This window comes from Triticum aestivum, chromosome 2A, assembly GCF_018294505.1.
Source record: "Triticum aestivum cultivar Chinese Spring chromosome 2A, IWGSC CS RefSeq v2.1, whole genome shotgun sequence".
Classification (NCBI taxonomy): Eukaryota; Viridiplantae; Streptophyta; class Magnoliopsida; order Poales; family Poaceae; genus Triticum; species Triticum aestivum.
This window is the reverse complement of record NC_057797.1, coordinates 726,890,571-726,915,787: the sequence shown is the minus strand read 5'-3', so window position 1 is coordinate 726,915,787 and position 25,217 is coordinate 726,890,571. Positions and strand designations below refer to the sequence as shown.

The 25,217-nt window shown below is 47.0% G+C and overlaps 2 protein-coding genes across 2 annotated transcripts; both read right to left on the bottom strand.

Moving 5' to 3' along the window:
- Positions 1–5,452: 5,452 nt before the first annotated feature.
- Positions 5,453–7,605, bottom strand: LOC123186242 (beta-fructofuranosidase, insoluble isoenzyme 7). Its single transcript, XM_044598027.1, has 5 exons — positions 7,518–7,605; positions 7,360–7,368; positions 5,976–7,263; positions 5,758–5,854; positions 5,453–5,647 (listed from the first exon to the last, which is right to left on the bottom strand). Exons 1-5 carry the CDS (start codon positions 7,588–7,590, stop codon positions 5,453–5,455), a joined length of 1,662 nt encoding a protein of 553 aa, XP_044453962.1. The 5' UTR covers positions 7,591–7,605.
- Positions 7,606–10,269: 2,664 nt separating this feature from the next.
- Positions 10,270–12,883, bottom strand: LOC123186241 (beta-fructofuranosidase, insoluble isoenzyme 7). The gene is made up of 5 exons (XM_044598026.1): positions 12,478–12,883; positions 12,361–12,369; positions 11,316–12,190; positions 10,739–11,236; positions 10,270–10,657 (listed from the first exon to the last, which is right to left on the bottom strand). The coding sequence occupies exons 1-5, from the start codon at positions 12,641–12,643 to the stop codon at positions 10,427–10,429; spliced, it is 1,779 nt and encodes a 592-aa protein (XP_044453961.1). The 5' UTR covers positions 12,644–12,883; the 3' UTR covers positions 10,270–10,426.
- Between the last annotated feature and the right edge of the window lie 12,334 nt (positions 12,884–25,217).

Sequence of the window (25,217 nt, the reverse complement as noted above, 5' to 3'; positions counted from 1 at the left end):
TCCGAGATAGGATCCATGTATGAAAACGAAGTATGGACTTGGACTGACTTGCCCGATGATCGGCAAGCCATAGAAAATAAATGGATCTTTAAGAAGAAGACATACGCGGATGGTAATGTAACCATCTATAAAGCTCGGCTTGTCGCTAAGGGTTATCGACAAGTTCAAGGGGTTGACTACGATGAGACTTTCTCACCCATAGCGAAGCTGAAGTCCGTCCGAATCATGTTAGCAATTGCCGCATTCTATGATTATGAGATATGGCAAATGGACGTCAAACGACATTCCTTAATGGTTTCCTTAAGGAAGAATTGTATATGATGCAGCCGGAAGGTTTTGTCGATCCTAAGAATGCTGACAAGGTGTGCAAGCTCCAACGCTCGATTTATGGGCTGGTGCAAGCATCTCAGAGTTGGAACATTCATTTTGATGAGATGATCAAAATGTTTTGGTTTACGCAGACTTATGGAGAAGTCTGCATTTACAAGAAAGCAAGTGGGAGCTCTGTAGCATTTCTCATATTGTATGTGGATGACATACTGTTGATGGGAAATGATATAGAATTTTTGGAAAGCATAAAGGCCTACTTGAACAAGTGTTTTTCAATGAAGGATCTTGGAGAAGCTGCTTATATATTAGGCATCAAGATCTATAGAGATAGATCGAGACGCCTCATTGGTCTTTCACGGAGTACGTACCTTGACAAGATATTGAAGAAGTTCAAAATGGATCAGTCAAAGAAGGGGTTCTTGCCTGTATTGCAAGGTACGAGATTGAGCACGGCTCAATGCCCGCCACGGTAGAAGATAGAGAAAAGATGAGTGTCGTCCCCTATGCCTCGGCCATAGGGTCTATCATGTATGCTATGCTGTGTACCAGACCTGCTGTAAACCTTGCCATAAGTTTGGTAGGAAGATACCAAAGTAATCCCGACATGGAACACTGGACAGCGGTCATGAATATCCTGAAGTACCTGAAGAGGACTAAGGATATGTTTCTCATTTATGGAGGTGACAAAGAGCTCATCGTAAAGGGTTACGTCGATGCTAGCTTCGACACAGATCTGGATGACTCTAAGTCACAAACCGGATACGTGTATATTTTGAATGGTGGGGCAGTAAGCTGGTGCAGTTGCAAGCAAAGCGTTGTGGCGGGATCTACATGTGAAGCGGAGTACATAGCAGCCTCGAAGGCAGCACAAGAGGCAATCTGGGTGAAGGAGTTCATTACCGACCTAGGAGTCATACCCAATGCGTCGGGCCCGATGACTCTCTTCTGTGACAACACTGGAGCTATTTCCCTTGCCAAGGAGCCCAGGTTTCACAGGAAGACCAGGCATATCAAGCGTCGCTTCAACTCCATTCGTGAAAGTGTTCAAAATAGAGACATAGATATTTGTAAAGTACATACGGACCTGAATGAGGCAGACCCGTTGACTAAACCTCTCCCTAGAGCAAAACATGATCAACACCAGAACTGCATGGGTGTTCGATTCATCACAATGTAACTAGACTATTGACTCTAGTGCAAGTGGGAGACTATTGGAAATATGCCCTAGAGGCAATAATAAAATGGTTATTATTATATTTCTTTGTTCATGATAATTGTCTATTGTTCATGCTATAATTGTGTTATCCGGAAATCGTAATACATGTGTGAATACATAGACCACAACATGTCCCTAGTGAGCCTCTAGTTGACTAGCTCGTTGATCAAAAGATAGTCATGGTTTCCTGACTATGGACATTGGATGTCATTTATAACGGGATCACATCATTAAGAGAATGATGTGATGAACAAGACCCAATCCTAAGCATAGCTCAAAGATCGTGTAGTTCGTTTGCTATAGCTTTTCCGAATGTCAAGTATCATTTCCTTAGACCATGAGATTGTACAACTCCCGGATATCGTAGGAGTGCTTTGAGTGTGCCAAACGTCACAACGTAACTGGGTGACTATAAAGGTACACTACAGGTATCTCCGAAAGTGTCTGTTGGGATGGCACGAATCGAGACTGGGATTTGTCACTCCGTATGATGGAGAGGTATCTCTGGGCCCACTCGGTAATGCATCATCATAATGAGCTCAATGTGACCAATTGGTTGATCACGGGATCATGCATTACGGTACGAGTAAAGTGACTTGCCGGTAACGAGATTGAACGAGGTATTGGGATACCGACGATCAAGTCTCGGGCAAGTAACGTACCGATTGACAAAGGGAATTGTATACGGGATTGATTGAATCCTCGACATTGTGGTTCATCCGATGAGATCATCGAGGAGCATGTGGGAGCCAACATGGGTATCCAGATCCCGCTGTTGGTTATTGACCGGAGAGTCGTCTCGGTCATGTCTGCGTGTCTCCCGAACCCGTAGGGTCTACACACTTAAGGTTCGGTGATGCTAGGGTTGTTGAGATATTAGCATACGGTAACCCGAAAGTTGTTCGGAGTCCCGGATGAGATCCCGGTCGTCACGAGGAGTTTCGGAATGGTCCAAAGGTGAAGATTTATATATAGGAAGTCAAGTTTCGGCCATCGGGAAGGTTTCGGGGGTAATCGGTATTGTACCGGGACCACCGGAAGGGTCCCGGGGGTCCATCGGGTGGGGCCCTCTATCCCGGAAGGCCCCATGGGCCGAAGTGGGAGGGGAACCAGTCCCTAGTGGGCTGGTGCGCCCCCCCATGGGCCTCCCCTGCGCCTAGGGTTGGAAACCCTAGGGGTGGGGGCGCCCCACTTGGCTTCGGGGGCACTCCACCCCCCTTGGAGATTCAATCTCCTAGGGCCGGCGCCCCCCTAGGGGTCCTATATATAGTGGGGGAGGGAGGGCAGCCGCACCCTAGCCCCTGGCGCCTCCCTCTCCCTCCCGTGACACTCCTCCCTCTCCCTGAACTTGGCGAGGCCCTGCCGAGATCATCGTTGCTTTCACCACCACGCCGTCGTGCTGCTGGATCTTCATCAACCTCTTCTTCCCCCTTGCTGGATCAAGTTGGAGGAGACGTCTTCCCAACCGTACGTGTGTTGAACGCGGAGGTGCCGTCCGTTCGGCGCTAGGTCATCGGCGATTTGGATCACGACGAGTACGACTCCATCAACCCCGTTCTCTTGAACGCTTCCGCGCGCGATCTACAAGGGTATGTAGATGCACTCCTCTCTCCCTCGTTGCTAGATGACTCCATACATTGATCTTGGTGATGCGTAGAAAATTTTAAAATTCTGCTACGTTCCCCAACAATAAGTTATCGGGTCTTCGATATCTGAGTTACCATGTTATTCACACAAAAATTACCGGGGGATATTTGATCACCCCCCCCCCCACACACACACACACACACGTCAAAAGTTATCAGGACTCAGGTACATAAATTATCAAGTCTGTGATGTGTGAGTCATCATGATATTCCACAACTTATAATGTATATGAAATAATGTACTTCCTCTGTATGAATTAGTACAAATCCGAGTCACATATTTTAGGACGGGGAAGTACAAGAATGGGCCAACAAACAACAAAAATACAGTTTTTTATTTCCTACCATGGGGTTTAAAAAGGTCACATAGATAGTTTCCATTTATAAGACAACAAGTAGTATCAGGTGAGTCGGTTATTGACATCGTACGACATTGAACAGACCTGGGTTCAAACCCTACTTTGCATGTTGTTTTTTTACTCGTTGAAACTGATAATCAATACGCAAGAAAAGAAAACAATAAGGAGCATCATTTGGATCGGAAAGGACAAACGAAAAAAAGGGCGATAACTACGATCCTTTCGATCAGAAAGGAAAAAATGAAAAAAAAAACAGCAGCGACAGCGACGTTCAGTGGGAGCGGGATCGAAAACAATAAGGAGCATCATTTGGATCGGAAAGGACAAACGAAAAAAGGGCGACAACTACGTTCCTTTGGATCAGAAAGGAAAAAATGAAAAAAAAAACAGCAGCGACAGCGACGTTCAATGGGAGCGGGATCGACAACGACGTTCGGATGACAGCGACAGCGACGTCTGAAACACATGAGCAAAACACACCCCGTTGGATACGGAACGGACGGCATCCAAATAGTGTGGATCTGTTACAAACAACCAGTCGGCAGGAAGATAGCTTTCTCGTAAGGAAAAACCTAGCTGATAAGAAAAAAAAGGCAAAAATCTATCAATCGAATATTCTATTCTTGAGCTAAGGGGCGGACGGTTCCGTTGCCATCCGATTTTGCAGGATGAGAGGTAGAAAGAACAAGAGAGAACGGGCCGAAGGATGGATGAGGGCAACTCTAATCGATCCTCTAAAAATAGCGGAGGATCTGGCGAGTAAACCCTTAGTGGAGTATTTTTATTTCACTAAGTTTTTATCGGGCCATATATATAACCGACCCCTTATATATAACGGAGTATTTTTTTTTCATTTGCATTTCATTTTCTGTCACCTAAACATATTTTTTTCTTTATTTCATTCAACGACATTTAATACATTGGAGTACATAATTCATCAATTCTTCGCTACAAGAACAAAATCAAAGAAAACAAGAACCACAATTAGACATTTAAAAAAAATCCAACTTTCATAATGGCTCTCACAAGTTGGATTAATATTTTCTCTATGTCTTCATTGTTGATTCTCTGTATTGGCTTCTCGAGCTTCCACACTTCTTCTTCGATTCTGACAAATTCGAGTTGCTTCGCATCTAGTCTCATCTCTAGCATCTATTCTAGCAACGAGTGCACGAGCATCTATCGAATTTCATGCTATAAAATGATCGATGTAATCTTCTTCCCGGTACCAAAACTCAAATTTATCCTACACACTTGAGCAAAACGATGAGCGTCCGACATTGCGCCGACTCCGGTGAATAATCGAATCAAAACAAGTACATACCCTATCTTTTTTGCACTTGAAGAACACCCATCCAGGATGTTCTGGCTTGGTGGAAGTTTATGGTCAAAGTACATAGCGTATTATTTCTATGACATGTAATATATATATTGTTAGTTAAATTTATGGTCAAAGTTTAATAATGAAAAACAAAAAGCCATGTCAATAGAGACCTTCTTATGCTTCAGTCGAAAACTTATGCCCTTTCATTTAGTATTTTGTATATGAGTTTTGGTTGATTAGACTTGCATTTGTATCTACTTTTTTATTGAATGTTCGTTACTTCAATTCCTGGATCCGCCACTAGTTACACACAGTAAGGGCTGTAGCGGCACAAACAATCTCAAAAACAGAGATGCGATAGAAACAATGCATCTAAAACAAGAGATGTAACATAAACACATGATACAACACAAAACCGTTTGCTCGAATCAAATCCTACGCTCCATTTACTAAATTCTATTTAATCCTTAGTCACTCCAACATGTTTCCAATTGTTTCATTATTACGAAAAATAGGATAAATCATCGCAAATTATCACGCAAGGCGCGCCGCTCCACTTCCGCCCGTCGCAACCGAGCTATATAACGCCGCCACCGTTCACAGCCGCCGTGGCCAGCTCCCAGGCCTCCAGCTTGGACACCTTCACGGCGCCGGCGCCGTAGTTGAACGCGTACAGCCGGCTGCTGCTCGTCGCCGCGTGCTCCGGGTACATGCGAGCCGTCATGCACGTCCTCCCGCCGTCGGCGAAGCTCTCCACCACCGTGTGATCGATCTGTGTGTATACACGGCGTGTGTTAATGATATCGGTCTGCTTGGTACCATGTTGTTTGTGTGCGTATGCCCGGCCTATACTAGTTTTCAAGGCAAATGGACTGAACTCACCAGTGTTCTGAGCGACAGGCTCTTGTCCTTCTCCACGTCCACGTCCAGAAATGCCCCGTAGGACGGGATTTTTACCCCTTCTGCTCTCGTAGATGACCTGCGCATGCATTGTCCATGTTTGCAAAAAGATGTTCAGAAATTTACATGCCTTTTCTTTCTAGATAGATTCACAAACTGTCATGTTTTGTTTTCTTGAAGCAGATGTCAAGGATACGTACTTCGTGAGGTCGGTGCACATGAGAACCTTGTACGTGTCAAGGTGCTTGAACACCCTGAAGAAGATGGCGGTGTGCTCCTTCAGGTCGCCGGAGGCCATGACGAGGAGCCCGAACGGCCCGACTCCGCCCGGCACGGACGCGCCCTTCTCGGCGCACAGCCCCTTGGGATCCTGCAGCCACTTCGGGTCCAGCGTCTCCGCCTCCTCCAGGTTCGGGATCTCGAAGACCGCCTGCACGTCCGCCTGCGAGCTCACGATGCCGGCGATCTCCTTCCTGCCGCCGGCCTCCACCTCCGTCGCCCACTGCAGACTGACCCGCTTCCTCCTCAGTGTCTCGATCTCTTCGACTGGCCACTGCACCAGCCGCTTCCCGTCGGTGTCCAGCCACATCGCCCTCGGGAACGCCTGGATGCCGGCCCACCCTCTGCCTTCGCCGCCGCCGTCGGTCTCGTCCACCCACGCCCACAGCACGCGCCGCTTCTTGCGGGCGTCGTAGAAGGACTTGGACGCGTACAGGTGGCCGTGGTCGAGCCGGCGCCAGTTGGCGCAGTCGCCGCCGCACTCGGGCTCTGCCGGCGTGAAGGTGTCCTTCTCGTCGTCGTACCGCCCGACCATGTAGTGGTCCTCCTTGGCGAAGTCGCTGAGCTTGAGCACGTGCAGCACCCCGGCGCGGCTCGCCGACACGTCGAGCCCCTCCATCGCGCCGGGTGCCGCCATCGGGAACAGGTCCGGGCACTCCAGCACGGCGGGGCCGTCCCCGTCGCGCGAGCTGGCGGCATGCAGAGGCGCGCCAGCATTGCGCTCCCAATGGAGGAAGTCCGCGCTCCGGTACACGAGCAAGGAGCCCACGCCGGCGACCTCAGCGGCGACGGCGACCCTCCATAGGCCGTCGCGGCCACGCCACGCCTCCGTGGGATCGCGGAAGTTGTTGCCAGTGACGTCCTCCGGCATGGGGATGACCGGGTTGCAGCTGGGCTTCTCCCACTCGCGGAGGAGCGGGTCCGATGGGTTCTTGGCGAAGGCCACGTTCTGCACCTGCGCCTTGTTGGCGTCGTCCATGCCGGTGTAGAGGATCGCCGGGCGGCCGCCGGGGAGGACGGTGGCGGAGCCCGACCAGCAGCCGTTGACGTCGAACGGGGAGGTAGGGTCCAACGCATTGCCAACGTCGGCCCAGTTCACGAGATCGCCGGAGACGGAGTGGCCCCATGACAGCTTGCCGTCGCCCCAGGTCGGGCCGCGAGGGTTGTACTGGTAGAAGAAGTGGTACATGCCGTTGTGGTACATTGGGCCTGCACGTGCAACGGAAAGTAACTGTCACTCTAACTAGCTCATGGTCTATCATTAATCTTGCACTAACCAAGTTTAAGTGGCTGATTAGCACGTACCATTGGGGTCTGCAAGTTTTCATCGATCCGTCGTGGCGTGATCGTCCAAATTCAGGGATCGCAGACGGGGATCAACAAAAATGTAGTGAAAATTACTTACAAAATCATGTGGATTGATCAGATAACAGCGCGCGAAAGCGCAAATTTGAAGTGCGTACCATTTTGCCAGCACTTGGCAGGCTGGAAGTGGTAGGCGGTTCGGCCATGGTTCAGGTTCTGAGCTCCATTCATGGTCACAATCGGAGAAGAGGAAGAGAGAGCTGTCACTGCTCTGATTGGGTTTTTGTGCAAATTGCAGATGACTTCTGATAGCCTTCCAAGTCTTCAAGTTTAATGCAAGTCAATAAGACTTGCCACCATGTGGGCAATAATGTAGTTTTAAAATGTAATTTGCGAATGGCAGTAGATGTCAAATTAAGACTTTAACGATGTTTTTAGTCTTTTAGATTTGTGCGAGCTGTGCTTACCACGTACTAGGTGACTAGGATGGGGACTAATGAGCCCTGCTGATGAGATGAGATCAGGAGTAGTTGAGCAAGTTGTTTACTAATACAACAACCCGCCATCCTCTGTATTCTGACCCCTGCTTATTTCTGTATAAGCTCTTGTATGTTCAATGCAGCATCAAGCAGAAAACGTCATTGGAATACAAAGAAGAACCTTGCTTCGATACACCCCTCACAAACCGTATAAAGACCGTATAAAAACAGTATGGTCACCATAAGGTATACCCCACCTTCGCATGTGACACATATTTGCTGTACGTAGACGTATACAGCCGATTCATCAGCCCGTCGGCGCACACCCCCTCCATCTTGGGCCTGTCCTATTTTTCTTTTTCTTTTTTAATAATTTTTTAAAAGTACTCCCTCCGTTCCTAAATATAAGTCTTTTTAGACATTTCAACAAGTGACTACATACAGAGCAAAATAAGTGAATCCATACTCTAAAATATGTCTACATACATCCGTATATTGTAGTCCATTTGAAATGTTTAAAAAAATTTATATTTAGGAACGGAGGGAGTAGGTGCTAGTTGAACTCCCAACTTCTTGATTTACTTCCACTCACTTTACTAATTGGGACAGCTCAGCTCACTTGTTATGCCTAACTACTTCTTTCATCTTTTTGTTGTGCATCTTCTCGGTCCAGTTTTTTGCCTTTTTTTTTCTTCGGTTTTATTTGTTTTTTATCTCTTCTTTTTTTTTAGAGTAAATTGCACAAAACCATCACTTTAAAGACTAGATTTGCGAAAAACATCATAATACATTTTTTTTACAGAAAACACCATGTTTACGGTAATTTTTTTTGCAAAAAACACTGATCGGCATATTAGTCTCGTTTGAGTGCGTTTATGACAAATGGGACCCGCTCTTCGCTGATGTGGCATGACGTTTTACTGTTAGTTGGTGTTTAAAGCAAAAACACCCCAACGTTCTTCACCCATGCTGCCATGCCCTCTCACCGCGCCGCCACAGGCTCACCGGCTCCACCGCCGCCCCCCACGCCGGACCCCAATGACATCCGCTTCCACCTCCGCACCCCACGCCGGATCCGGCGACATCCGGCTCGACCTGCAGCCGGAGCACAAGGCGCAGCCCTGCAACCGGTGCCCAAGGCCCTTCGGCGGCGGCGACACCATCCGTGCTCGGTTCCTCGACCGCCAGCGTGGCCCATCGCGGGTGCCCCGATGCAGCGGGCCCAAGGGCAGACCAACTTTGGCAGTGCAACAAGAAGTGCCTGGTTCCCGGCCGCCGGCGTAGCCCTTCGGCGGGCGCCCCGACTACAACTATAGCGGGACAACGTGCACATGCTGGAGCTCATCCTGGTCGCCGCCAAGATCCAAATTGGGCTCGCCCCAACACCAATTAGAGAGAAGAGGAGGTGCTAGACCTCGACGCCGGCGAGCTCCCTCAGCTGCCCCAAGCCCCCATGGGCGCCGCCCCAGCCAGCGACGAGAGCCCATGGCCCCCGTGCTATTGGTTTTATGCACGTGGGGGGCTAATTGCGATTTTGCATTTTGATTCATGGGTGTATACATAAAATTCTAGGGACTAGTTTGTAAATTTAGATCAAAACCCATTGGCACGAAACGTTATGCCACGTAAGCAGAAACGAGTCCCATTTGTCATAAACGCGCTCAAACGAGACTAATCCGCCGATCAGTGTTTTTTGCAAAAAGATTACCGTAGATGTGGTGTTTTCTGCAAAAAATGTATTGTAATGTTTTTCGCAAACCTAACCTTTAAAGTGGTGGTTTTGTGCAATTTACTCTCTTTTTCTATTTTCTTTTTCATTTGCTTAAATTCGTGAACATTTCCTTGAATTTGTGGACTTTTTTCAAATGAATGAATGTTTTTAATTTCACAAACTTGTAACAGATTCATGATTGTCAAATTTGTGAACTTCTTTTGTCAAATACGCAAACTTTTTAAAATCAATGAACATTTTTCAATTTCATGATTTTATTTGTCATTTCGTGAACTTTTTTGTGCAAGTGATCAGTCTGGCCCATGTAATTGACGTCCCTGCCACATGCGCGTGCTGGTGCTAGATGTGGCAGGAATTTTTCAACACCAACACAAAAAATCAGAAAATTTCCCCAGTCAGCGGCCGACGTGGGAGGTAGACGACGGAGGGGTGTCACGGACTGCACAACCCTAGCGGAGCTGCGCGCCAGCGTTTCCCGTGTCTACCTTATGTACATCGAGGTCGGAGTCGGAGCAGCCGCTGGCGCATGTCGGATTGAGGTTTTTATGGAGACACAGTGGGGACGGCGGTGGACCAGGCTGACGTGTCGGACGCGCCCGGGCCGCTGCATATTCGTCTACATTTGGACTGGATATAAAGGGCGCTGGACAGCCCAGACGTTTAAGACTGGTTTGAGGCGTACGAATGAATCGGGTTTTTGTTACCAATGAGTGACCGGGCAGCCCTTCCAAAGTTTAAGACCGGTTTGAGGCCGCCGGTAGATGCTCTAAGCCTGCCGAAATTTGACATGAGAGAAAAGAAAACACATGCCAAGACACGAATTAACCCGTCGTTTGACCGGGCAGCTCCCCACCTACTACGCTTCGCCTCTGCGCATGGAGCTCGGCTGAATCAACCCGTCGTCCCCAACGTTCACGGTCGCCGTCGCCAGCTCGTACGCGTCGAGCTTGGCCACTTTCACCGCACCTGTCCCGTTGTTGAACACGTACAGGTGGCTGTCGCCGTTCTCGGCGTGCTCCGGGTACACCCTCGCCGTGATGCACGTCCGGCCTCCACCGCCGAAGCTCTCCACCACGGAGTGGTCGACCTGTTTGTTCAAATCGCAGCTCGTCACTTGATTTCATTTTCCAGTTCATTCACATGACAAAGTGGAGGACAATGAACTCACCAGTGTTCTGAGTGATATGATTCTCCCGTGCTCCTCGATGTCCATCTCCACGAAAGCCCCGTACGGCGGCTTGTACACCCCGGCTCTCGTAGTCGACCTGCTCAGGTCGGTGCACATGAGGACCTTGTACTTGTCATGGTGCCTGAACACCCTGAAGAAGACGGCGGTGTGCTCCTGCATGTCGCCGGAGGCCATGAGGAGCAGCCCGAACGGGCCGACCCCGCCCTGCACGGACGCGCCCTTCTCCCCGCACAGCCTCTGCGGATCCAGCAGCCAGTTGGGCTCGAACCTCTCGGCGCCCTCCAGGGCCGGGATCTCGAAGATCACCTCCACGTCCGCCTGCGTGCCCGCGATGCCGACGATCTCGTTCACGCCGCCGGAGTTCACCACCGTTCCCAGCAGCCCGGCCTTTCTGCTCCTCAGCGTCTCGATCTCCTCGATTGGCCATTGCCTCAGCTGCTTCCCGTCGTTGTCCAGCCAAACTTTCCGTGGGAAGATCTGCAGCGTAGGAGATAGGGAAAGCATGTCAGCGTGATAATGGACAAAATTTGGTTGGAGGATGGCGGTGGCGAAGGACCTGGACGCCGGACCAACCCTTGGCGACGTCGTCGGCCTGGCTGTCGGTCTCGTTGGCCCATGACCAGAGCACGCGCCGGTTCTTGCGCGCGTCGAAGAAGGACTTGGACGCGTAGATGTGGCCGTAGTCGAGGCGGCGCCAGCTCTGGCAGTCGTCGCCGTCGTCTTCCGGTACAAAGGTGTCCGTCGTGTCGTTGTAACGCCCGACCGCGTAGTAGTCCTGGAACGTCGTGTCCGTCGCGCTCAGCTTCAGCACGTGCTTCACCCCGGTGCCGGTCCTCGGCGCGTGGTCGAGCCCCTCCTCCGCGCCGGGCTCCGCCACGGGGAACAGGTCCGGGCACTCCACCATGCCGGCGGCGCGTGACTCTTGCAGCGGCGCGGCATTCCGCTCCCACAGCCGGAAGTCCTTGCTTCGGTAGATGAGCGTAGACCCCACGGCGTTGCCGACCTTGGCCGAGACGGCGAGGCGCCACAGACCGTCGCGGCCGAGCCACGCCGTGGAAGGGTCGCGGAAGAAATCCGCAGGGACGTCAGCGGGGAGCGGGATGACGGGGTTGTAGCTCGGCTTCACCCACTCGCGGAGGAGCGGGTCGGACGCGTTCTTGGGGAAGGCCACGTTCTGGACCTGCTCGCCGTCGGCGCGGATGCCGGTGTATAGGATGGCCGGGACGCCGCCGGGGAGGATGGTGGCGGAGCCGGACCAGCAGCCGTTGGCGTCGAACGGCGAGGTCGGCTCGAGCGCGGCGTCGAGGGCGGCCCAGTTCACGAGGTCGCCGGAGACGGAGTGGCCCCAGGAGAGGTTGCCGACGCCCCAGGTGGCGCCGTGCGGGTTGTACTGGTAGAACAAGTGGTACACGCCGTTGTGGTACATTGGCCCTGCCGGCGTAACAAAGAAAACAACCGTCAGTTCCATTCGGGACGCCATTAATGTCCACTACAAGCACGCTCACAGCACGCTGGCTGGAAGACTTGACACCAGATGAAAATTCAGTCACCTACTAATTCAGCAGAATGCAGAGAAGGAACAAGGAAGAAACAGAGCGTACCATTCGGATCTGCTCGGCACCACCACGAAGCAGCAGCAATTCCACCACGATCGGACATACACAGTGATCAGATTGGGTCTAGCAACAATGCAGCAAATTAAAAGCGTTAATTCGTACCGTTCTGCCAGTTCTTGGCGGGCTGGAAGTGGTAGGCGGTCCGGCCATGGCGCGCCGATCCCGAGCTCTCCGCCGCTTCGGGGGCTACCCGGAGAGAGGAAGACGAAGAGAAGAGGAGGAGGAGATGGAAGGAGGCGACGCACGCGGCGAGAGAGAGCACAGCCATGGCCACCGTTGGACGAGACCAAGAGCTGCTTCCTCTGCCGGGTGCTCTGCTTCGGGCTCAAGATTAGTAGCCCCTCAAGTCTCCAGGTCTCCAGGTTTAATGCTAGTTTAGGACTCGCCGCCATGTTCTCTGCGGTCATTGTTAGTACGAAAGGCAATTTCCTATGTGTAAATATGCCTCGGGTGCTCATGGAACCGAGGCTGTAGGATCTTATTCTACTCACCTGCAGTTTTGTTTTCTTACTTCTGATTTCAAGATCTGATCTGGAGCTTGTTTTTCTCAAACTGCCACCGCCCAAACGACAAATCGGACACCGGGTTATCAGAGACTTTGACCTTCAAAAGTACTCCGGGAAACCACTATTATTTTTGTCAGGCCAAGTTAGGCCTCTCCCGGGGACGCGAGTTCCTGGGTGTAATTAAACAAAATGTCAAAAAAAATCTGAATATACATTTGAAATAAACTTGATCTTTCATTGTATTTGTGAGAAAAAAATCCACAAAAAAAATCCACCTTTGACTTCTTTTAACAACAAATTTGTCTTTTTGCCCTCATGTCAAGGTTAGCTTTTTCTGAAAATTTATATACTAGTGCAAAAAAAAGTCAAGTTTATTCTAAAAAAGTTCTGAACTATTTTGACTTTTTTAAATTTGTTTTCATATAGGATGTATCTACAACCAGAAACCAAAGTGTATTTCCCCTCTCCTGGTGCATATGTGCTTCCAAAGTGGAAAATTACTCGATGACGCTAGGTATCGGCAAGGGGGCCTCCAATAGGGAACTGCCATCTAGCACCATGTGGACCAAGTATTTTTGTATTGCACTTCTTTGCTTGATTTTCCACCTTATATTTTTGTTTTCTCTTCAGCAGCTCTGGCCTCACCATTGTACTTCACATACATGCATGACAGTAATATGGCAGAACCACCCTCTCTCTTCTCCCACGCAATAAATTCAACTATTTCTTTCACCTTGGCTAATGTAAAACATTCATATTTTAAACCATATATTCTTTTTTGATTTTTTTTATTTGAACTCCTTGCGCCAAAACCTTTAAAATGAGATCAATCTTGAATACTTCCCAACCATGATTAAATTCAAATGTATATTTTACATTTTGAAATAATCGGTTTCACAATGATACATCACAATTTCACCTTCTTTAGTTACTATTTCACAATTCAGAACCTACATTTCACTTTCCATTAGCTTATTGAAAAACATATTTCTCAAATAACACATTTCACTCTTTTTAAATAAACTACTACACATGTCCAAATAATCACTTTCTTTTTTTGCGAGAAAACTTCCGATCTATTCACTTCAATCATGACAGTACAACGAACACTGGAAATAATAAAAATTACATCCAGATCCATAGACCGCCTAGCGACAACTACAAGCACTGAAGCGAGTCGAAGGCGCGCCGCCGTCATCGCCCCTCCCTTGCCGGAGCCGGGCAAAACTTGTTGTAGTAGACAGTCGGAAAGTCGTCGTGCTAAGGACCCATAGGACCAGCACAACGGAACAACAACCGCCGCCGATGAAGAGTAGCGTAGATCGGAAAGATCCAAGCTGAATAAAGACAAACGTAGACGAACTACGACCAGATCCGAGCAAATCCATCAAGGACAGATTCGCTGGAGACACACATCCTCATGCCCACCGGTAATGCTAGACACACCACCGTGATTGGGGCTAGGCAGGGAGAACCTTATAGTTTCACAATGATACATTACAGTTTCACTTTTTGTAGTTACTCTTTCCTAATTCAAAACCTACAAAGATTATGTCAGTTGTCATATAGTGATCCATCTCGTGTAATTTTTGTGGTCTGTTTGTTGGGATATGATGAATTATCACTTTATAATTAGTTTATTCTTAAATTCTTTTTAGCATAATTCTTATTTCTATTCTTGTTTCTCTGGCCATGTTAAGGGTTGGATCTCCAAGAGGGAGTTGTATATGATAATAGTTACAGAAACTGGAAAAAGGCTTGCCTTGTGTTGTTGCCGCTAGGGATAAAATGATGATTGTGTAGTTGTCATTTGAACACAGGGTGAGGACAATATATCATCAACTTCATCTCACTACTTAATGCAATACTCTATTTTACTTAATGCAATACTATGTTTTACTTAATACTTTGAGATGCATGCTGGATAGCGGTCTTGGGTTGAGTATTAGCTATAGATGCAGTTGGATGGTGGTCTATAGATATTAGGACGTGACGCTCGTGTGCTAATTATTCAACTCATAAATATTACAATTTAATTGCTGCCCAGCTATAATTTGTTCATTAAATCGTTGCTATCTTTTTGGAGAGAAACCACTAGTGAACCTACGGATCCCGTTCCATATTCTTCCTGTAAATTTTCAATCACAATTTATGTTTTCTTTTAATTTTGTGTTGCAATCAAATCTTTCATACACTTGTGCTTTTAATTTCTGTGTAACTAGCAAGGCTAGTGAGATTGACAACATCACTAGTTAAGTTGGGGACACAATGGTGTTTAGTTTTGTGTCTGAAGGTACTCATCACTAGTTGGAATCTTGTAGATCTCATAGATTCGATAAACCTCGACACTTGAGGGAAACTGTTGTTTGCTGCAAACCCTTGCACTTAAGGGCCTAACACCTTCCTAGTTGAGAGGAAATCATGGACCCCAAGCAAAAGTTGTATGCGAAGACGAGGGTGAAAAGCTAAAGGAACGGGCTAGGCAGAAAAGTTTGTGACGCCCTCGATTCAATCGTACACTAATCATACACGCAAATGTGTACGATTAAGATCAAGGACTCATGGGAAGATATCACAACACAACTCTAGACACAAATGAAAATAATACAAGCTTTATATTACAAGTTAGGGGCCTCGAGGGCTCGAATACATAAGCTCGAAGACACAAGAGTCAGCGGAAGGAACAATATCTGAGTACAGACATAAGTTAGACAAGATTGCCTTAAGAAGGCTATCACAAAAAAGCAACAACGATAGAAAAGGCAAGGCCTCCTGCCTAGGAGCCTCCTAACTACTCCAAATCGTCAGTGGTCTTCACGTAGTAGTAGGCATCCTCCGGGTAGTAGTAGTCATCGGTGGCGTCATCTGGCTCCTGGGATCCGTCATCTGGTCGCAACAATCAGGTATGGGGGAAAAAGAAGTAGCAAAGCAACCGTGAGTACTCATCCAAAGTACTCGCAAGACTTACTTCAGATCTAAACTAAGTATGCATCTGTATCAAACGAATGGGTTGTATCTGTGGACTAAACTGCAAAATGCCAGAATAGAGAGAAGGCCTAGTTCTATCGAAGACTAGCATCTTCTGGATACCACCATCTTGCAGCAACAGGAGGAAGTAGTGTAGTATAAAGTAAAGTACCAGAAATGTTATCAACCTCGGCCAGAGATCCTTTCTCGACTCCCTGCGAGAAAGCAATCCCAGAGCCATACTATCTAGTCATCATCTCATATCCAAGTCTCATCTCCAGTACTCATCCAAAGTATCCAGTTCTAATTGTATCGATCGGGATACAACTCCAAGTGTCCGTTACCGTAGGACAGGCTATCGATAGTTGTTTTCTTCCCTGCAGGGGTGCACCAACTTACCCACCACGCTCGATTAACTCCGGCCGGACACACTTTCCTGGGTCATGCCCGGCCTCGGAAGATCAACACGTCGCAGCCCTACCTAGGCACAACAGAGAGGTCAGCACGCCGGTCTAAATCCTATGGCGCAGGGGTCTGGGCCCATCGCCCTTTGCACACCTGCACGTTGCGAACGCGGCCGAAAGCAGAACTAGCCCCCTTAATACAAGAGCAGGCTTACGATCCAATCCGGCGCGCGCCGCTTAGTCGCTGACGTCACGAAGGCTTCGGCTGATACCACGACGTCGAGTGCCCATAACCTGTCCCCGCGTAGATGGTTAGTGCGTATAGGCCAGAGGCCCCTCAGATCAAATATCCAAATCATAGTGGATTAGGAACGCGCGGTAACGCGCGGTCTCGAGTACTTGTGGCAAGGGCTAAGAATGCCCGGCCACGCCTCGTAAGTATCTCGCGGGCACCTTCTAGGTCAACCCGACTCCACATCACTCGCAATTAAGCTCGCGCGGGTACCACTCAGGGTCAACCCATCTTTAGTCACATGGTTCAGTGCAAAGTCATAGTAACCATAGTAACTGTGTGTCTAACACCAAGGGGAAAACCCGAGGAATCACCCCCGGTGAATTCCACTCGATGTTGTCATCAAGGTGAACGTAAGAGGATCCACCCTCGAGGTTCACGTTTGATGGGTTGCACGATAGAGCCGTAACGGAAGTGGTTAAGTAGGAAATCACCCTCGATGACCTTGACCGTAAAGCTACACTACAAAGATCTCATCAGGAGTGATGTAAGAGGTTCCACCCTCGACACTCGATGGTAACTCTGTAGAGTCGTACAACTAAGGGGGGGGGGTGATGTGCGGTGTCGGGGCCTGGGCGTCGATCACGTTGATCGAGTCATCGGACATAAAGCGGGGCAACTGGGACAAGGTGGGGGTCACTGATGGATCACTAACCATCCTATCCTAAGCAGTTTAGGATAAGCAGGTAAGGTATGAAAGCAGATAACAACAACAGGCTATGCATCAGAGTAGGATCATACAGAAAACAGTAGCAGTTCTAATGCAAGCATGAGAGGGAAAGAAATGGGCGATATCGGAATGCTCAAGGGGGGCTTGCTTGCCTGGTTGCTCTGGCAAGAAGGGGTCGTCGTCGACGTAGTCGATCACAAGGCCAGCATCGATCTCGGGGTCTACCGGGGAGAAGAGGGGGAAGAAACAGTAAATATAAAGCAAACATAGCACCACAAAGCATAACATGGCAATAAGATGTGCCGGGTGTGACCTAACGCGGTAGGAGGTGATACCGGCGAAGAGGGAAAACATCCGGGAAAGTATCCCCGGTGTTTCGCGTTTCGGACAGATGAACCGAAGGGGAAAAGTTGCGTGTTCGCTATGCTAGGGATGCGTGGCGGACGAACGGGCTGCGTATCCGGATTCGTCTCGTCGTTTTGAGCAACTTTCATGTACAAAATTTTTTCATCCGAACTGCGGTTTATTTTATAATGATTTTTTAAAGTTTAATTGAATTCTTGGGATTATTATATTTAACTTAAACAGAATTGACTAAGTTAATTTTGACTAGTCAAAGGGCAGGTGTGGCCCACATGTCATAGACTATTTACCTAAACAAATCTAACTTATTTAAAAGGGCCTACATGTCATCTACTACTAGACTAACTTAACACTAATTAAACCTAGTAGTACTAATCTAAGCTAGGGCCGGCCACTAATGGGCATAGCCCAACCGGCCACACGCATGATGCACACATACACACACAGGAGCACACGGCCATGGCCAACTGTACGCACACACACTATGCAGAACACACACTCACCCACACATAGCTCTGTTTTCTGCTAACAAAAGATAGCATTTTGTGATTTTCATCGAATTTAATCTATGCACTAAAAGGATTTGGTCCATTGGAAACATTTGAGCATTGTCAAGTGTACTACCTCCCCATAATTTTTTTTAGTCCTGTTAGTAGTTGTTTAGCCTGAGTTTAGGGGCTGTTTAGGGGCTTAGTCAACGTAGAAATCCAAAAGCTAACTAGTAGCAGCTACAGTAGGTAGTAGTAGTACAATAGAGCAGCGAGCAGCGTGGGCAGTGGCATGGCTCGGGCGCCATACGCGGGCGGGCGCGGCAGCCGCAACGGCAGGCGAGGCCATACTCGGGCGGGCGCGGGGTGCGGCTCAATGGGCGCGGTGAGGCTGGCCGACAGCAGCAGGCACGGCCGTGGGCGAGCAGGCGGCAGCACACAGTGCCATCAGGGGCGAGCAGCGAGGACGCAACAGCAGCAAAGCATCAGCAGCAGCCGAGCAAGTGCGGGGGTGGCTCGGGCGCGGCCGGCGCGAGGACTGGGCGGCAGCGGCAGGCGCGGGCCACAGCAGCAGCAGCGTCGCAAGCAAAGCAGCGCAGCAGCTGCACGCATGTACGCGTACGCGAGAGTTCGAGCACGACGGTGATGGCGGCCTACGGCATGCAAACGAAGGGGAGGGACAGAGGGATTGGACGGGCGGCTCACTGGGATCCCGTAGGGGTGCAAAGGCGGGCTCGGGGAGGATCGACAGCGCCGGAGTCGTTGACGAACGGCGACGTCCGAAGGAGGAAGGAGAGCTCGATCCCCGCGATGTGGGGCTCTCCATCTTGGTCTCGTGGATCCAGGCGACGAAGCAGACCACGGCGGGGCGGAGGGACATGTCCTTAGGCATCGGGGAGGAGGGTAGCCATGCCGGCGAGGGCAACCCTGGCGACGACGGCGTCGGACGCGGTTGGATCTGGAGGAGGGGGTGTAGCGAGAGGGGGGAGAGGAGGAGGGGGAGCGCGAGGGCAAGTGGGGAGGGCTCGGCGCAGCTATATAGGGCAGGGGAGCCGGGGATGCTCGACGCGTGCGGCGCCGGCCATGGAGATGGCGCCACGGCTGCCCTGGCTGCTCCTGTAGCTGGTAAGAGAGGATTGGGGGTGGGTTGGGCCAAAACTACTACCTTAAGGCCCAGAGGCATAGTGATAGGTTTCCCTTTTTTTCAGTTTACTTTACTGTTTGCCTTTGCTCCTGTTTTGCATTATTTTGTGATACTAAATGATTTTTGTAAAAGATGAAATTTGACACATAATTACTTGGCAATATACTGAGTTGGCTCAAAAAGGTTGAGGCTGGTTGGAAACCATTTAAATTTCCTTTAAATAGAAAAGGGGTTAAAAGTTGTTGTTTTGACACTGTTTTAAAAAGGTTAGGGGCAATTTAATACTTCAAATAATATCGGTTTCTACATGACAATTACTTAGTAATTATTTTCAACCTAACCAACAATTTTTTAAAAGTTGCAGAAACAATAAATTTGACTTGAGAATTTAATTGGAATTTGACTTCAGAGTTGATCAAGTGATAGCTACCTCAGTAAAGCATGGTTACATGGCATCATTAACAGGGGGTTACTGTACCATGACACCAGGGGTGTTACAAAGTTCTACCACGACAGCAAAAAGGGCAGCCATGGCACCAGTTTTGAAACTGTTGCCACAAGAGCATTTTCGGTTGGCATGGCAGCTATTTGGCTGAAAATTGTTTTCCTACCGTTGCAGTGCTTTTGTCACTACTATATCTATGTCACTCTTTTTTGGTCGTCAGAGGAGAAGAGGTAGGGTGGGGACGATCGTTAATGGGAGGGGCGGCGGAGGAGCGGAGGGGAGGAAGGGAGAGACACGGAAATGCAGCGATAGGGTTTGTTGTAGGCGCTGCTACCCTTATATGTGACATCGGTGTAATGCCGATTCTACCCCCAATAAAACCACCAAATTACCCACTGTTACCCTCTGTAAAAACATATGCCGGCTCATGTTGATCTGCCAAATATCCAACGGTTGGGGTCGCTTGAGGCCGAGATGGACACTCTGTATCGCTTGCTAAAGTAGATCCAACGCCCTAGAAGCTCTGGTGAATGTGAGAGCTTGGTTTTACCTAGCTCTCTAACTATGAGAGTCTTCTAGCGTGAAGCAAGTTAACTCAAGCGACTCCTAAGGCGCACGATCATATTGGTTGGCCCAGTTCGCAGTAATACATTGCCTTGTTTTCTTTTCTGGGGTTTTTCACATTTTTATCTTTTTATTCCATTTTTTATTTTTGTTTACACTTTCAAATATTATAAACATATATATTACAAAAATATACTTTACATAATGTTTTGAAATTTGTTAATCATGCATTTGAAAATGCAAAAATGATGAAATCTTTGGATCATGTATATAAAAATATTAATCAAGCGTTTGAAAAAAATCCCGAACAAGTATTTAAAAAATGTAAATCAAGCGTTGTGAAAATGTTAAATGCGTATAGAAAAAATATTGGCCATGCATTAAAAATAATGAAATTTTGTATCATTATAAAAATGTTAATCAAGCATTTGAAAAAATGTTGAACAATATTTAAAATATGTTAATCAATCATTTGAAATTTTTTAAATGTGTATAGAAAAAGTGTTGAGCATCCATTCAAAAAAAATATTGATCTTGCATTTGGAAAAATCTTGATAAAGCATTTGATAAATGTTAAATGTGCATAGAAAAAATGTTGACCATGTATTAGAAAAATGTTAGTCTTGTATTTAAAAAATGTTAATCAAGCATTTGAAAAATGTTTAAAGTGTGTATAATTTTTTTGACTATTCATTAAAAAAAATTAATCTTGTATTTGAAAAATGTTAATCAAGAATTTGAAAAACAATAAAAATGTGTATAGAAAAATTGCTGACTATGTATTAAAAAATGTTAAATTTGTATTGGAGAAATGTTAAACATGTATTAGAAAAATGTTGTTGACATATACAAAAATTTAGAATGGAAAACCAAAATAAGCAAAGAAAAATAAAAAAATGAAAACTGAAAGAGAAACAAAATAAAGAAAAATGAAATGAAAAATAAAACCGAAGAAGCAAATTTAAAAAGAATAAAAAAACAAGAAAAGAGAAGAAAAAAAAAAGAAACAAAGTTAAGAAAAATACCCAAAGAAAACCAAATAAAACAAAAGAAAATGGAGAAAGAAAAGAAAAAAAACTAGAAAACTAGTGTAAACCCGGCTCTCTTGCTTCTAGAAGGTTGCACCTAAGTTATTTAACACAAATTCGATGTTGGCTAAGTGGCTATCAATGCGACGAAGCAACTAGGAGGTCCCAGGTTTGATCCCCCAGTGCTCTCTTTTTTTACTCAATTTTCCAAAAAAAATCGCTAGTGGGCTGGCCAGATAACGCTAGACGCTTCAGCAAGAGATCAATATGTCTCGCTGAATGCAAGACATAGCTCTCGCGGGTTAACTTGGTGTGCATAGGTTTCCACGACTGTAACTTGTTTGGGCTTTAGCCTGTTGCTTGTTTTCAGTTTATGTTTTTTCAACTTTTCTAGTACTTTGGTTGTATCGGAAAGGCTAAAGATTGTTTTGCCAGATATTATATCAGAGGAACAGTCTGCTTTTATCCCAGGTAGACTCATTAATATAATCACTGCTTATTAATGTTTGTACTTCATGAGAGGGAATACTGCAGAGAAAAATAGAAGTTGTGCCCTAAAGCTAGACATGATGAAGGCATATGATGGGGTGGAGTGGGATTATCTACAAGCAATAATGTTGAAGCTTGGGTTTATAGATCATTGGGTGAATATTGTCATGAGAATGGTGAAATTAGTTACACTTTCTATTTTGTTCAATGGCAAAAAGCTTCAAGAGTTCAAACCGTCACGTGGAATTTGATAGGGAGATCCAGTCTCACCATATATATATATTCCTGATTTTAGCAGAGGGCCTTTCGTGCCTCCTAAAATCTATTTATGAGTCATCCAACTTGAGTGTGATACGTCTCCAATGTATCTATAATTCATGAAGTATTCATGCCATGTTTACAATAATTTTATATGGTTTTGGTATGATTTGCATGGAACTAACCTGAACTGACGTTGTTTTCAGTAGAAGTACGGTTGTGTTGTTTTTTGTGCAGAAATGAAAGTTCTCCAAATGAGATGAAATGTTTTGACGATTTTTTTGGAACAAAAGAGACGCACAAAGCTTCGTTGGAGGGCCAGAAGAGCCACGAGGAGGGCACAACCCACCACGGCGCGCCAGAGAGGCCTGACATGCCCCGACGGGTTGTGCTCACCTCAAGGCCCATCTTAGCCTGAAACCAACGCCAAAAAATCCTATAAATTGAGAAACCATCAGAAATAACCCTAGATCAGAAGTTCCGCCGGCACAAGCCTTTGTAGTCACGAAAAAACAATCTAGACCCCATTCCGGCACCCTGCCGGAGGGGGAAATCATCACCGGAGGCCATCTTCATCATCCCCATGGTCTCCATGATGAGGAGGGAGTAGTCCACCCTCGGGGCTGAGGGTTTGTACCATTAGCTATGTGTTTAATCTCTCTCTCTCTCTCTCTCTCTCTCTCGTGTTCTTGAGATGGCACGATCTTGATGTATTACAGTCTTTGTTAATATAGTTTTATCATATGGTGTTTTCCCCTTTCTATCTTCTGGTGATGAATTGTGTTTTCCCTTTGAGATTTCGTTTTATCAGATTGAATACTTTTATGAATTTGAGAGCACCTGATATATGTCTTGCATATGAATACCCATGGTGACAATGGGGTATTATATTGATTCACTTGATATGTGTTTTGGCACTCAACTCGCGGATTCCCGAGGTGACATTGGGGTAATCTATACATAGGGTTGATGCACGTTTTCGTTCTACTTTCCCCGGTAGAAATCTTGGGGCATGATACGTCTCCGTCGTATCTACTTTTCCTAACGCTTTTCCTCTTGTTTTGGACTCTAATTTGCAAGATTTGAATGAAACTAACCCGGACTGATGCTGTTTTCAGCAGAACTACCATGGTGTTGTTTTTGTGCAGAAATAAAAGTACTCGGATTGGAACGAAACTTTGTGAGGAATTTTTATATGGATAAAGATAATTTCCGGAGCCGAGAACCACCGGAGGGGGGCACCTGGGTGGGCACAACCCACCAGGGCACGCCCAGGTGGGTTGTCCCCACCAGGTGGCCCCGCAGACCCTGAAACAGACGCTATAAAATCACATATTTCCAGAAAAAAATCAGGGAGAAAGAATTATCACATTTCACGAGATTGACCTGTGATACGTCTCCAATGTATCTATAACTTTTGATTGTTCCATGCGATATTATCTACTGTTTTGGACATTATTGGGCTTTATTATTCACTTTTATATTATTTTTGGGACTAACCTATTAACCGGAGGCCCAACCTAGAATTGCTGTTTTTTTGCCTGTTTTAGGGTTTTGAAGACAAGGAATATCAAACGGAGTCCAAACGGAATGAAACCTTCGGGAACGTGATTTTCTCAATGAACAAGACCCAGGAGACTCAGACCCTACGTCAAGACACAAAAGAGGAGGCCACGAGGTAGGGGCGCACCTACCCCCCCCCCCAAGGCGCGCCCTCCGCCCTCGTGGGCCCCCTGTTGCTCCACCGACGTACTCCTTCCTCCTATATATACCTACGTACCCCCAAACAATCAGATACGGAGCCAAAACCCTAATTCCACCGCCGTAACTTTATGTATCCACGAGATCCCATCTTGGGGCCTGTTTCGGAGCTCCGCCGGAGAGGACATCAATCACGGAGGGCTTCTACATCAACACCATAGCCCCTCCGATGAAGTGTGAGTAGTTCACCTCAGACCTACGGGTCCATAGTTATTAGCTAGATGGCTTCTTCTCTCTTTTTGGATCTCAATACAATGTTCTCCCCCTCTCTTGTGGAGAACTATTCGATGTAATCTTCTTTTTGCGGTGTGTTTGTTGAGACCGATGAATTGTGGGTTTATGATCAAGTCTATCTATGAACAATATTTGAATCTTCTCTGAATTCTTTTATGTACGGTTGGTTATCTTTGCAAGTCTCTTCGAATTATCAGTTTGGTTTGGCCTACTAGATTGATCTTTCTTGCAATGGGAGAAGTGCTTAGCTTTGGGTTCAATCTTGCGGTGTCCTTTCCCAGTGACAATAGGGGCAGCAAGGCACGTATTGTATTGTTGCCATCGAGGATAACAAGATGGGGTTTTCATCACATTGCATGAGTTTATCCCTCTACATCATGTCATCTTGCTTAAGGCGTTACTCTGTTTTTAACTTAATACTCTAGATGCATGCTGGATAGCGGTCGAAGAGTGGAGTAATAGTAGTAGATGCAGGCAGGAGTCGGTCTACTTGTCTCGGACGTGATGCCTATATACATGATCATACCTAGGTATTCTCATAACTATGATCAATTCTGTCAATTGCTCAACAGTAATTTGTTCACCCACCGTAGAATACTTATGCTCTGGAGAGAAGCCACTAGTGAAACCTATGGCCCCCGGGTCTATCTTCATCATATTAATCTCCTACTACTTAGTTATTTCCTTTGCTTTTTTACTTTGCTTTTACTTTACTTTGCACCTTTATCATAAAAAAACCAAAAATATTATCATATCATATCTATCAGATCTCACTCTCGTAAGTGGCCGTGTAGGGATTGACAACCCCTTATCGCATTGGTTGCAAGGATTTAGTGCAGGTACGAGGGACTGGCGCGTAGCCTCCTACTGGATTGATACCTTGGTTCTCAAAAACTGAGGGAAATACTTACGCTACTTTGCTGCATCATCCCTTCCTCTTCGGGGAAAACCAACGCAGTGCTCAAGAGGTAGCAAGCAGGATTTCTGGCGCCGTTGCCAGGGAGGTCTACACAAAAGTCAACATACCAAGTACCCATCACATACCCTTATCTCCTGCATTACATTATTTGCCATTTGCCTCCCGTTTTCCTCTCCCCCACTTCACCCTTGCCGTTTTATTCGCCCTCTCTCTCTATCCTCCCTCTCTTTCTCTATTTGCCTCTTTTTGCCCGCTTGCTTTTTGTTTGCTTGTGTGTTAGTTTGCTTGCTTGTCACAATGGCTCAAGATA